At 41.4% G+C, this 14,042-nt stretch overlaps 1 protein-coding gene across 1 annotated transcript; it reads right to left on the bottom strand.

Annotated features, from left to right (window-relative positions):
* Positions 1-326: 326 nt before the first annotated feature.
* E2F8 (E2F transcription factor 8) lies at positions 327-13,121 on the bottom strand. Its single transcript, XM_069856981.1, has 14 exons — positions 12,982-13,121; positions 10,882-11,157; positions 10,438-10,591; positions 9,115-9,420; positions 8,272-8,433; positions 6,672-6,809; positions 6,141-6,350; positions 5,861-5,863; positions 5,221-5,305; positions 4,429-4,951; positions 2,912-3,118; positions 1,973-2,102; positions 1,512-1,828; positions 327-930 (listed from the first exon to the last, which is right to left on the bottom strand). Exons 1-14 carry the CDS (start codon positions 13,018-13,020, stop codon positions 757-759), a joined length of 2,724 nt encoding a protein of 907 aa, XP_069713082.1. The 5' UTR covers positions 13,021-13,121; the 3' UTR covers positions 327-756.
* Positions 13,122-14,042: the final 921 nt, after the last annotated feature.

The following is a 14,042-nucleotide window of genomic DNA, read 5'->3' on the forward strand; positions in this document are numbered from 1 at the left end:
TCTAATTGTTGTGAGATGCAGTCTGCAGTGTAGGAGTTCAGAAGTCAGACCGAGTTACTCAAAGCCCTTTCTGCTGAAATGCCCTTTTCCCTTTCTTCAAAAGACAAAGATCCTGTCTGACAAAACAAGAATGGAAATTTTAGGGAGTGGGAATATGCAGTGTATTACTGAACTCAGGTAATTTAATTTGATTGAACAAAAAAAAAAGACAAGCTTGGAGTTTGATTTAAGTTTAATCTGAACAAGTGGATTTAAAAATACAGTATAAATAATTCTTAACTTACGTAAAAATTGATTAAAAATTTGGTTTTTTGTTTGTTTTTTTTTTTTTTACCTAACTTTACAAAAAAGCATTACTGAACATAGGAGCTGAACATTTTAACTATGGCCTTTTTGTTAAGACATAAAATATGTACACACTCACAGTACTTTTCTTTGTGCAAAATATGTACTACTGATAGACTGTACCTTTCTGTACAAAGATAATTTCAGCTTACTTTGCATAGCAGAAAAGAAACACAAAACCCAGAAGATATATAATTTTTTTCCTATAACAGATCAGGTAAACCTTTTAGAAAAATTATTAGATGTTAACTTTCTCATTAAGAGTTTCAATTCTAAAGCATTTACTCCAGTATTGAGCTCTTGCCAATACGTGCCCAAGCCACACATTGTCTACCGTCCAATCCAGGATGCGTGCAGTGTGTTACCAGTAATTTCACCTGCTAACACATTCAGCAATTCAATCTCCCAAAATTAGTCTTCGGACACTTCAAGCTTTCGTTGAGGAATATACAGAGTTCCTTGAGAGTTTTTGTCGGTACTATCTGAATTTGCAGATAGTGAAGATGCTGTATTTGGCCCTCCTGGTGTGCGGAAAAAATTTTCTGTAGCTGCCTGGGGTTCTTGGGGTTCCCTTGGAACACAAGGCTGAAGAGAACAGAGATAGTTACTTTCATTTCAGGGAAGGGAAAAAAAAAAGTGAATTGTAGTTTTAGGTTTCTGCAGGTTTTAGGTTTGCAGTTAGCAAACGTAACTTTTTTTTCCTGAAATTTAAAAACTGAACAAATCTTTACTAATATACCTGTACTCCTTGATATATTTATAAATGTACAAACTTTCCGTGGAAAGAAGTATTCTTTTAAAATCCTCTACAACCCCATCCTATTAAAAAAGCTAACGTTAAATGCAAGTACTTCAGAGTAGATTAGGAGAGTAAGAGAAGGAAAGACAAAATAAAAAATGGACAAAATCCTCCCTCTAAAATAGCTGTCTCTTCGCGTTTTGTCATCTGCCGGCTGGCTCCAGTTCCACAACCAAGATACTTATTCTTCCTTTCTGACTTCTCAACTATAATGTACTTACGCCAGCCTTCATGTCCAGCTATTTTCAGGCACTGCTGATTTATAAAGATTAAAAAAATATTTAAGAATTTTACCTCCTGTAATTACTGCTCTATCTTTCCCACTCAACCTACCACAACCAATAAACTGCAATATATTTTTACTCACCTTCTCCTCTTGCAAGTGCGTGTTTTCTGAGCTATGGCTCACACTTTCTGGTTGTGAAGGAACTGCCATGTGCTGAAGAACGGGATTTGAAGGAACTTGCACACCAGCAGTAATTAGTCCTATATGTTGCAGTGTGAAGTTCAGAACTGAAGGGCTGGGAGTTTGGACAGAACTGGTATTGCTTGAATTGAGACAGGAGTTGCTCGCTACAGGTGCAGCACCGATAGAAGTTGGTGACAGCATTATATTCAAAGGAGTTATATGAAAAGCAGGAATGTTAACTGCTTTCAGTTCAGATGTTGTCCCTGAAACGACGCCTGAAACAGAAAAATCAAGTGTTGGAGGGGATTCAAAATTGAGACTAAAGCCATTGCACTGTGATTTCGTTACCTCAGTAAGACAAATCTGGCCCACAATCATTTAGACCAAACAACCATATGCCTACGTTATTTAATACTCACCAGCAATGGGTGAGCTGTAGGTAGTGCTCTGTGATGAACATATCCCAGCTTTCTCTTTATCAGAAAAGCCTGCTTTGTTGCTGTGGATGTACTGAGTAAGAGGAATAAGATAGCCAGATGGAAAAAAAGTCTGAAAAAGAAGACAAAGCACCTTTACCCCAACCGTGTTATAGAGAAAAATGAAGTCTTTCTCCGAAGTTGCATTCCCCTTGCCATGTTCTTATTCTTTATCCTCCATCTCCCCAGGATCCTATATATTCCATGTCTGTACTACCTGCTGTCTGAAGCGATACAGAACTGACTCAAGGACATGCTCTTTAAAGGTAAATTTCCAGCTTTAAAGCTCTTTAAAGCTCTATTTCCAGCTGATATCCTCAGCTAGGAACTGGAAATCCATCTGGGATTAACACAGTACAATTAGACTACATAAAAAATCCTGATACTGAATTTTTTTTCCCCTGAAGAAACATCTGGACCCAGTAATAATTACATTACCTTATTCTTGGGTTGTGTTTTTCATAAGACAAATATTGAGAGACAATCTTTCTGTGCTTAGAAATTCTGTTTCTGATAACAGAACTGTTCTTCATTCTTTATATGTTTATTTTTTATTCTTAACTCCAGAATACCAGATTTTATTGATGAAGAGTAAATTCAAGTTTTTAAGATTAAATATACACAAAGGACTGTCTATATAGGGGATCTCAACATTGCCTTCATCTATTTAAGTATTAGTTGTGATTTTCATCCTAATTATTTGTGTATTTAAAGCAGAAATGTAAGCCCTACATTCCTAAAAAATATGGGTTTAAAAGCACACTAAAATAAGCCAAACAAAGACAATCTATATATGCGTAGTTCATTGTAGTTTTGTTTCTTTTAAATAACTCAAAGTGCTCTCTTCCCAGGCAATGTGCTGTGCTCTCTGACAAAGCTTACCTCATGAACAGGAATTGCAAATGCCACAGGCATGTCTTGTTCTGTTTTGGTTTTGTCCTCATCTTCTCTTCTACACTGGTCATAGCTACTTGCCGTGTTTTGATCTAATGTTTCGGGTTTGTTCTGTCCCTTGTCCTGGAAATTGTCCATTTCGTGATTCATCTGTGAGCTGTTGGAAGGTGGTGTTTCATTTTTACTGGATTCTCCCTTTAAAAAAGTAGATAGGAAACAAAGATAGAGACTTGAAATTCTCAGCTACAGGTCTACATTGATATTTATACATTTTAAGTGGGGAAAGCAAGCTTTCTCCTGCTTCTCAAGTTTGTGCTATTAAAACTTCTAGTCAGTAAGACAACCAGGTCTGTGTTATCCCCTCTTGCTCCTTCACAGCTAGTGGATGTTTCACACAGCTTGTTGTCACAACACATTGATAACATTTCTAGACTGTTCTGGCAAAGACTACTTAAAGCAGCCCAATTATTTACAGAGATAGTAAACCATTTAGCAAGTGAAGAGTAGAAAACAATCCAGACCCAGTTTCTCCATATGCATCAAGGGTATCTTAACCTTTTATTCTCTTTAGGAGTTGTATTGTCATGCCTACAACAATCCAACATCAGCAATGTTCAGCACTGGATCAAAATATAATACAATTCCTGCCTCCTCTTGCATCCTAAACCTGTTACTCCATGGGCAGATCTATGCAGGAAAACCCCAGCCTCTTAAACATGTATCTAGAAGGTATCAGAATTTTGGGACATTGCCTGTCCTATGCCTTCTATGTGTCCATTTTCCCTCCTAACAGCTCTAAAGCCAAGAATGAACGCCAGCCATTGTTTAAAGATGAGCAACCTGAACCGCTTCCGAATAATTGTATACATAGGTAAGTCCTGAAAGTCCTGAAATAGTGTTTTGAGAGTTGTTTTGTCTAATATCTGTACACTATGACACATCTTGGAAGTAAATACTCAGAGGAAGAAGAGAGGGGAACAAGGAGAAATATACAGCCTGATCCCAGGTAGGCTTTCTAAAGTTGTGCTGGTTTATGCCATATATTCTGCTTGATGCTTTGCAAATGCCAGCGAGATTATGTGATATTTGATATATATGAACAAACAAGTCCCCAAACATCAGCAAGCATGACAAATTCATGTCATCCCTTCAAGTGTAATGTTATTTAGAACACCTACACACACTTTGTTTAGCAAGGAACAGCAGATGACTTCAACGATGTCTTTGAACTGCTTCCATACCCTCCAGAAGGGTGGGTATGAAGAACACAAGAACTGCTGTTCCAAACACCAACATGAAATACTGTTTCATACAGCAAAGGTTCTGGAAGTCTGCAGCACAAATGCTCTTAAAGTAAGCTAAAGGCTGAAGTTTTTACAGGATTACTCCCCTGTCAGGCCTCTTTACAAATTAGGTACCAATTTGACAATGTCTGCACCTTGAAAACAAGCATGTGGCAACATCATTAAGGTATAAAATGGCATTTTAAAAATAATTTAACTTACCATAGCAGTATCAAGGCTTTTCTCATCGCTTCTAAACCTTTTAAGTAAATTATTCTCTTGTAGCGCTTGTGATCTTTTAAGGCCCCTCTGTGGTGAAGTTTCTGATTTCATAGGTGGTCTTTCTTTAGCTGTCAAGGATTTTGTTGGATCATCTGTAGCTGTCTGACTGTCCCCTTCTTCAGTGGCTACTTTATTTAATACTTTCGAATTAATACTCTTAATTCCAGTTACATTAGCACACGATAGAGGCTGCAACATGAAACTTGGGCTGTATGTTGTCACAGTGTGGGTTTGGGAAGGATGCAGATATATTGCATACGGAACACCAGAAGGAGTGTGAGGTAGGATTACTGGTGAGACTGCACTGTGGCTTGGAGTACAAGCACCGAGTGGCTGTGTGAGAGCTGGCTGCTGAGCAGGTCCTGTGGTGAGAGGAGCTTCAGGCTTGGGGACTACCTCAGGCGAGGACAAAGTACATTCCAAAGCAGACTGTGACAATTTCATTTTTACCACTCTTGCTTTCCTTTAAAAAAAAAAACACAAACAAACCCCACAACACATTTTAATGCCTTTGTACAAACATTAATGTCCTGGCAGATTATTTTCTGCAATACAAAGACACTAACTTGTACTTCTCAATCCATTAAACAGAAAGCCAGAGAAGAAAATAGCCTGCAGTATCAGGGGTTACTGGATTTCGCAGACTATTGCCCAACTCAGCCTAAGCATGGCTTTAACTTAATGACCAGTGACAAAATAAAGCTTCTCGCTTTAACACTTGTGCAAACTTACTTTGATTGTCCTTCCAGCTGATGTTTAGTGATTGCTGGAACCTGAGCCATTTTACTGGGGAAAGCTGATAAATTTTGATCAGTACCTGGTTGCAGGGGGAAAACAAAACTGTTAGTCCATCAAATATATTAGTTAAATTTTATCTTGAGCAGAGTCCGTTATTTAATGTGGCACACATTTGATAAGAAGAGACTAAAACTTTGTGTTATCCTCAGACTGCAGCCCAGGATTGATTTGATCAATTTGATGGTATCTTAGATCAAATTATAAAGCCTCAGCTCCAATTTTTTCCCTTCCAAAGAGGATACTGAACAAGAACATTGATAGGTAATTTTCTAGCAATTTTATGGAATACAGAATTGCTTAGATTGTAAGATCTAAACCAGTTTCCGCAACAAACCAGGATTAGGAAGGTTAATAGAGAAAGATATATCCAGAGAATCAGCTACAAACAGAAGTTTAAGCCAGTACAACATCACGCAAAGTCAAGATAGTGATATGCAAAAAGGGACTTAATATTCTTCTTAAACAAAAATGGTAATATGCCACTCCTTGCACATTTGGTGAGGCCAGAGTTCCCTCCACTGTGCTGAATTTGGTCCACATCTCAATTAGTATATTTATTTTGTTGCAACTGCACCAGCTGCACTTGATTTGGTTCACCAAACTCAAAAGAGCTTCTAATTGTAGAGATTATGCACTCCAACACTGATCATTGTAGCATTGTTTTCACTATCAGTCTGGTAAAGCTTTAAATTTATAGGCAACGTGTTTTCCCCCCATCTTGTCTGGTTTTGACAGTTCTCAAGACTTGTTTGTTGTAAGCAGCCACACCCACACATCTACATCCCCTAGGAGAAGAGGGAAAGACTGACTATTTAATGCAAGCCTACATCTGAGTTAAAAATAAAGATACGTACTTGCACTTATTTTAACAGGACTGGTCGGAGCAGATTGGATCTTTCTTCTGTCATTTTCTATACTTTTAACTAACTTTATTAGAGATGGATGCCGAGTGAAGTTTTGCTTTCCTCTTAAAGGAAAAAGGTTTTTTGAACACTGCTCTTTGGAAGGGATGGATTCCGAAATAGGGGGAGGACAGGGTGTAGAAGTTGTTTCAAGTTTTTTATCTAAAAAGCAGAAAAAAATAACCAGAGAATAAATACATGTCATATGCAGATTCAGTAATTAAAAGCAGCTATTTGAGCCTGGCTTATAATTACTCAAGTACTAGCAACAGCAAAAATGGAAATGCAAGAGTCTCAGTATGAGTACATTACTACATGGAAATACAAATCCACATGGGTGTGCTATGCTGTCAAAGACAGTGATGTGATGAGTGAAGACTTTACACTTAGTTTACTCTGTCTTCTGGTCAAAAAAGTTCTAGCAGAGGAAATAAAACAATCACAGTCATCAGTAGAACAAGAGGAAATGAGACATACACCTACCCTGAATATCTGGCAAGACCTTGGGTCCTGTCCACTTGAATGCTGGTTTTCTACCTCTCTCCTCTGTAACGTGAACTTTCTTGATGAGCTCAAGGCTACTGAGAACATTTGCTATGTCATAAAGTCTCCTAATTTTGGCTGAAATAAAATATACAGATGTGAAGTATAGCATTTCCAATTAACAACTTAACATATATCAGATTCAAACTATTATAACGGCCTTGTAGAAGCTAAGACGAAACACCTTTATAATTTCTTCTATAAAAATAATTTTGTGCAGCAGGTATTTACCAAATATATTTGTATACTATGAAATAACATACCACAATATAAAGAGTATAAGTAAAGTAGAATGACATAGATACAGATCTAGAAAAGAAAATACTACTAAGTATATTGTGCTAAAGATGGAAACGAACATTGGCAAAACAAGTTAGGTTCTGTGCAATGACCAAAGCTGTACAGGTTCTGTAGTGAAAACAAGAAGCTTAAAAGGCAGACGCACACACACAATGCTGAACACAGGAACCAGGGGAAAGAGCTCCACTAAAACCCAACAGGACAATCATCCTGCATGTTATTAACTGTTTTTTAGGTTGAGCTATTAAGGGAAAGTTTTGGGCAGCAAACTCTGAGTGACTTCTGGGCTGCAAAGTGAATGTGCTTAGGCTAAAGCTTCTGCTAATGAAAATTTAAAGCGCAGGAAGTCAGGAAACTTGGGAGAAGCTTCTTAACCAAGACGGGACACCTGAAATAGAGACACATGGATGGAATGCCCTGAAAATGCTCTTATTGTGAAACAGACATTACAGAGGAAGAAGAAAGAATGAAAACTAAGAAAACCCCCATTGACCACCCCCCCACCGCCCTTACTATCCTGCTGTGATGCAGTGGAAAGGAAATTATGAACTGAAACCAGCAAGGATCAGTTTCCTTTTTGCAGAGACACAATTCCATTAAATAAAGAAATGGAGTCACGTCTGAGAATCAAGGAAGGGTGTGATTTTCAATGAAAAACAGAATTATTTTTGATCTCTCAAGAGCAGGCACATTTTTAATTACTAGACACCTACAAGCCTAGACTTAGAAGTACCTTTTCACTTGAATAGTAAAGAAAGAGAAGAAAAGCGTACAGGGAACTGAGAGCAGGGTAAAAGAATGAAGAAATAATTGGCAGTTACAACATTGGGTTTCACTTCCTCCCATGTTTTAAGTTGTTAACAGGACTTTTACAGAATTGGTTTAGATTTCCAACAACTAAGTTACATGACCAGAACACAGATTTGCATAATTCTAGGGTATCTTTCATGAAATGATGCTGAAGTCTTTGACAGACTGCTTGAGGAAAGAGAAATTGTTACCAATAAGCAGCCTTGTGATATTACCTTAGGAGAGAATTTAAGGACTTTTTTGTAGGTGGTCATTACAGCATTACATATCGATGGCAATGCACAAGTGAGTCCCTCTTAAAAACTGCACAAGGTGTTCAGTGTGTTTTCAAAGACTCGTGTTCAGGAGCAGGAAAAAGATGATGGTATTTTATATTATGTAAACTAGTACTAGAATAGTTCATTTAGCTTACACTTGATATTTTACTTACTTTTAAACTTGCTTTTATCTAAATCTTCTAACTGGTCTTCTCCAATCAAGATTTTTGCAGCAACTTCAAGACTTACTATTTGAGGAGTTGATACAAGAAACAGCATCACAAATTTCTGACTCATCACTCGTAGAGACTTGTCTTTCCTGCTATTTACCGACGCTGCAGCAGACAGGAGAAAGGATTAAAGTATTAAGTGATACACCAGGTACAAACACTTTCAAAACACTGAACAAATTTGTCAGCAACAATTATTACAAGAACAAACAACACAGCAACTAGGCAGGGCTGACATGGACTCCAGAATCATGTTTCTACATGCCAAGAATCAGATCATTAGGTGGATAGCAAGCCTAACTACAAAGAAGAGAATGTGATGTTTCCTCTGTCTATGTTTCCTATTGTCTGACAACTTGTACACTTAGAGTTGCTTAACTGCAGGTTATACCAAGTATTTAATGATCCTCAATTGACATTTCTTCCATGAATCAAACCTACATTAAAAAATAAATTAATGGAGGAATTTATACTTTTGGCTTCTATAATATTCAATGGTAACAAATCCTGCAAACTGGATTTTATATTGGGTATATTTGATAGTTTCACCTGATGCCCCCTTGTTGTTACACTGTAAAAATAAAATACACATGCAAGATCTGAACGAATAAGAGAACTGAAACAGTGTAGAGCAGTTTTTCTCATCACAAACAGTTTTGGTCCCTTTCAAGTAGTAGCATTTCAGGGAAAGGAAAAAAAAAGAAGCCCTACAAGTGGTTTTTCCCAATTCATAGATAGTTATCATTACAAGCACATATTATTCTTGGCATTACAGGGAATTATTACCAGCATGAAATTCTATTCCTGGGAGCTCAACAAAAGACACGTCTGAATGCTCAGTGGAGCCAAAGTATCTTGCCGTTTCTTCGTTTCTTTCACCATCACAATCAAATTCGTGCTCATACTCTCTTTTCTTGATCATTTGCACTTGTTGGGTATATCTGTTCTCTTCTCCAGCTTTTTTCAAAGCCTGCAGGGTTTTGAAGAGATTATGTCGCCCGTGCCAAATGTATCTGTTTTTGGCAAGGCGGCTCACCATGTGTAGGCTTTCTAGCACATTCACAATATCGTATATGCGTCTGCGTTCAACATCTGAAAAAAAAGAAAGATAAACATGACATATCTACTACATAAAATAATGCCCTCATAAATCTTGCCAGCAAGGAAAAGAAAACAATTCTTGCTTTAGATATGGATGGATTTATTTTTCCATAATTAGACTTGGTTTACAGCATTGCTTAAGAAGGAAAACTTACTGTTGCTAGAAAAGCCATTAGAAGGGTTTCCGTATAGCTTTTTAAAAAAACCAAAGCATTTTTTATTATTCGTTGCATCAGTTTTAGATACTCTCCTTAAATGTCCTTGGAAACTCATGGTAGACAACTGTTTTGGAACTTGTTTTTATAAGTTATTGTAGTAATACAATGCGCTTTTCTCTTTTGTCTGTTAATTTCTTGGGTCTGACTAGGCATTTTCTAAAAGAGATGTTACTTTGTACAAAGTATAAGTAGAACAGACGTTTTTGTTTGATTTGCAATTCATCCCCTTCCTGTGTCCCCCAGCATATTCTGAAGGTATAATGACACCAAAAAAACCATAGCAGTATGTTTTATAATTATTATCAGTGTTATAATCTGTAGAACACTGATTTTATAGGTCTTTGATTAAAAAAAAGCGTCAGCTTAATGTTAGTAACTTAGACTCTTGTAAATGATTGATGTGATATAAAAAGTGATATTAAATTATCATAAAGACCACAAAGTAGTTTCTTGTTTTGATGTCATGATTGGACAGGATGTTGTGAGTTCAGCTTAAGAAATGCTAGTTCCTGCTGCAAAAAATCCAACCAATCTTAGCCAATTTCTAGATCCAAAAAACATAGCTCACTATTTGTGGTATGAGTAATAATTTAGATGTCTAATATTAAATATAATTCAGAGCTTTTCAATTGAGTTCACTGAAGAAACCTGAGGTTTGAAAAAGATTTGCTTTATGAAGAGTTTAAAGCTATGTTTAAGTAAGTAAGCATTCAAAATTTTATAAAGCAAAAACGTACTAACATTAGGTAGGTTATTGGTATGAAGAAATATAGCATGTACACCAACTTACTCAGCTCTTCAGCTACTTCATCAAGGCAAATAAAATTACTCTCAGTGCTGGGGTAATCAGGATATCGAGCTAAAAATTTATGACACAGTAATCCTAGACTTTTCTCTTTACGGCTTGGTTGAGATTTTTCACATTCATCTCCCGACAAGTGCTCCTAAATGGAAATAAGAAAAAGATAATTTGAAATTTGTTATAATACATATATGTAAACCTAGATACTTAACAGTTTTATTGTGAGTGCTGCCAAAGGCTATTTGTCCTGAAGAGTTGCAAAAGAAAACAGCCAAATGTTACCATTGTATGTAACTAGACAATTTCCTTACTTACATCTGGCAAATACTCCATAGTCAAGACTTTAAAAGCATTACAGTACGTTACTGTAAAACATTTTACACCAAATAAACAGCTTCCAGCTAACTTCAAGAAGACACCTTTACAACATACCTGCAAACAGTGTTTTGCCTGTGGGACCTCACTTGTGTTGTTTGACAGTTCCCTTCTCTGTTCTCTGCTCCTAATCTCAGGACTAGCTGCGCTAATTAGCATTTTCAGGTTCGAAGTAGGCGTCCATGGATCTGCCGGAGGGGTTTTTCTAGGCTTTGGGGGTGTGGTTAGAGGCTGACAGTCGGGCTGTATCTCTGTCAACACTGAATGTGAGGTAGCCATTTGTTTCAAAGGAGTTTTCAACATGTTCCTGTATGGCTCAGAAGAATGATTTTCCTACATAGCAAGAAAAAGAAAACCCATTGCTGATAAAGCTCAAGAAGGCCTATAATCCATTTGTCGATAACAAAGTGGGATAAAGATCAATTGCATTTTTTTGGGCAGCTCACAGTCAAAGGTCGCAGTCTTACTCTGAACCAACGAACCCTTCCCTGAAACCATTTACTCAACTGTGCCTTCGGCTTAAGACATGGGGCCCATAGTATTCTTGATGTAATTTTTTTATTTTCTTTTCCTCTAGGGAAAATACAGTCAGAATGAATGTTAATCTGCACCCAAGAACTATTAAGATTGAGGGAAACACCTTTTATTGGGGGGAAAAAAGGAAAGAGGAGACAAGAAGTATTGCTGGTTACAAAAGTCATAGAATCAAAGAACGTCCTGAGCTGGAAGGGACCCACAAGGATCACTGAGTCCAACTCCGGTCCTTGCATAGGACAAACCCAACATTCACACCATGGTGGATGAAGGTTGCCAGGTAAAGTTTTAGTTATTTTTGCCCAGGATAGGAGCTAAAGAGGAGCTGAAGAGGTGCTCAATTCCTGCTATCTAAGGGGTTTTGTATGCTTTCATTCAAACCAAAGCGATTTCACACCCAAAGGTGCTGCAAACGGCTGGGACTGGGCACCATGGGGATAGCATTGGGCATCTCGGCACTGGGACTGAGCATCCTGCAGCTGGCACTGGGCAACCTGGGGATGGGAACGGGCAACCCAGGGTAATGGGCAACCCAGGGGAGGGGATCAGGCAACCTGGGAATGGGCAACTGAGGGACAGGAACGGGCAACCGGGGGAATGGGATCGGGCGATCTGGGGATGGGAACAAGCAACCCAGGGCAACGGGCAACCCAGGGATGGGATCGGGCAGCCCTGGGGACAGGATCAGGCAACCTGGGGATGGGCAACTGGGGAATGGGAATGGGCACCCTGGGGATCAGCAACTGGGGGAATCAATGGGTAACCTGGGGAATGGGATCAGGCAACCTGGGAATGGGTAACCTGGGGAATGGGATCGGGCAACATGGGAACGGGTAACCTGGGGACTGGATCAGGCAACCTGGGGATGGGCAACTGGGGAATGGGAATGGGCAACCTGGGGATCGGCAACTGGGGGAATCAATGGGTAACCTGGGGAATGGGATCAGGCAACCTGGGGTTGGGCAATCCTGGGGACAGGATCAGGCAACCTGGGGATGGGCAACCGGGGGAATCAATGGGCAACCTGGGGAATGGTATCGGGCAACCCTGGGGACGGGATCAGGCAACCTGGGGATGGGCAACCGGGGGAATCAATGGGCAACCTGGGGAATGGTATCGGGCAACCCTGGGGACGGGATCAGGCAACCTGGGGATGGGCAACTGGGGAATGGGCACCCTGGGGATTGGCAACCGGGGGAATCAATGGGCAACCTGGGGAATGGGATCGGGCAATCCTGGGGGCTGGATCAGGCAACCTGGGGATGGGCAATTGGGGGAATGGGAATGGGCACCCTGGGGATCGGCAACCGGGGGAATCAATGGGTAACCTGGGGAATGGGATCAGGCAACCTGGGGTCGGGCAATCCTGGGGACGGGATCAGGCAACCTGGGGATGGGCAACCTGGGGAATGGTATTGGGCAACCCTGGGGACGGGATCGGGCAACCGGGGAAAAGGGAACAGGCAACCAGGGGGACGGGATCGGGCAACCCGGGGACGAGCAACCGAAGGAATCAACGGGCGACCCGGGGATGGGCAGCCTGGGGGACGAGATCGGGCAACCCGAGGGACGTTCCCCGCGGAGCACGCAGGGCAAAAAGCTTAGGTGTCACGGAGCCCTCACCTTGTCGCTGCTCCCCATCTCCCCGCCCGCCCGCTGCATTCTCCCGCGCAGCCCTCACGGGGGGGCGGCCGCCGGCCCCGCCGCGGCGCTCCGCATCGCACGTCCCGCCGGTTCTGCGGGGCGGGAGGAGGGAAGCGTTGAGCGGGATGGCGGGGGGTGGGACAGGACGGGACGGGACCTCGCCGGGCTCCGGCTGCCCCGGGGCCGCCTCGGTCTCCTCCCGCCTCCGGGACCGGCCCGCGCGCGCCCGGCGGCCCGCGCCCAACGGCCCGGCCCCGCCCCGCCCCGGCGGCCGCGCGGATTGGCTGGAGCCGCGGGGGGAGGCGGCGCTGATTGGCTGCGGCCGCGGGGGGGCGGGGCCCTTCCGGGATCCGGTTTAAACATTTGGCGCCACCGCCGCGCGCCGAGAGCGCGGAATGAGCCGAGCGGGGAGGGAGCCGCGGGGACCACCGAGTCCTGCTCCTTTCCAAGCCTCATTCCCAAAACTCACCTTGTGTGTAACCCTAGCTTATGGCAGCCCTGTGATGACGCTAAAACAAAACCGTCGTTGACAGCATAAGTTCATACAAGTAAAACTCTGAGCAGAGCGTGCAAAGCGAATCAGATTCGTGCTTTCTGTAGCACAATGATGTTACTGCAGGAGGGAAATCATAGACTTATAGAATAACCAGGTTGGAAGGGACCCACCGGATCATCGAGTCCAACCATTCCTATCAAACACTAAACCATGTCCCTCAGCACCTCGTCCACCCGTCCCTTAAACACCTCCAGGGAAGGTGACTCAACCCCCTCCCTGGGCAGCCTGTTCCAGTGCCCAATGAGCCTTTCTGTGAAAAATTTTATCCTAATGTCAAGCCTAAACCTCCCCTGGCAGATCTTGAGGCCATTCCCTCTTGTCCTGTCCCCTGTCACTTGGGAGAAGAGGCCAGCTCCCTCCTCTCCACAACCTCCTTTCAGGTAGTTGTAGAGAGCAATGAGGTCTCCCCTCAGCCTCCTCTTCTCCAGGCTAAACACCCCCTATCTATGGGGAAATCTATGGGGAAAAATATATATGGGGAAGA

This window comes from Phaenicophaeus curvirostris, chromosome 5 (assembly GCF_032191515.1).
Source record: "Phaenicophaeus curvirostris isolate KB17595 chromosome 5, BPBGC_Pcur_1.0, whole genome shotgun sequence".
Lineage (NCBI taxonomy): Eukaryota > Metazoa > Chordata > Aves > Cuculiformes > Cuculidae > Phaenicophaeus > Phaenicophaeus curvirostris.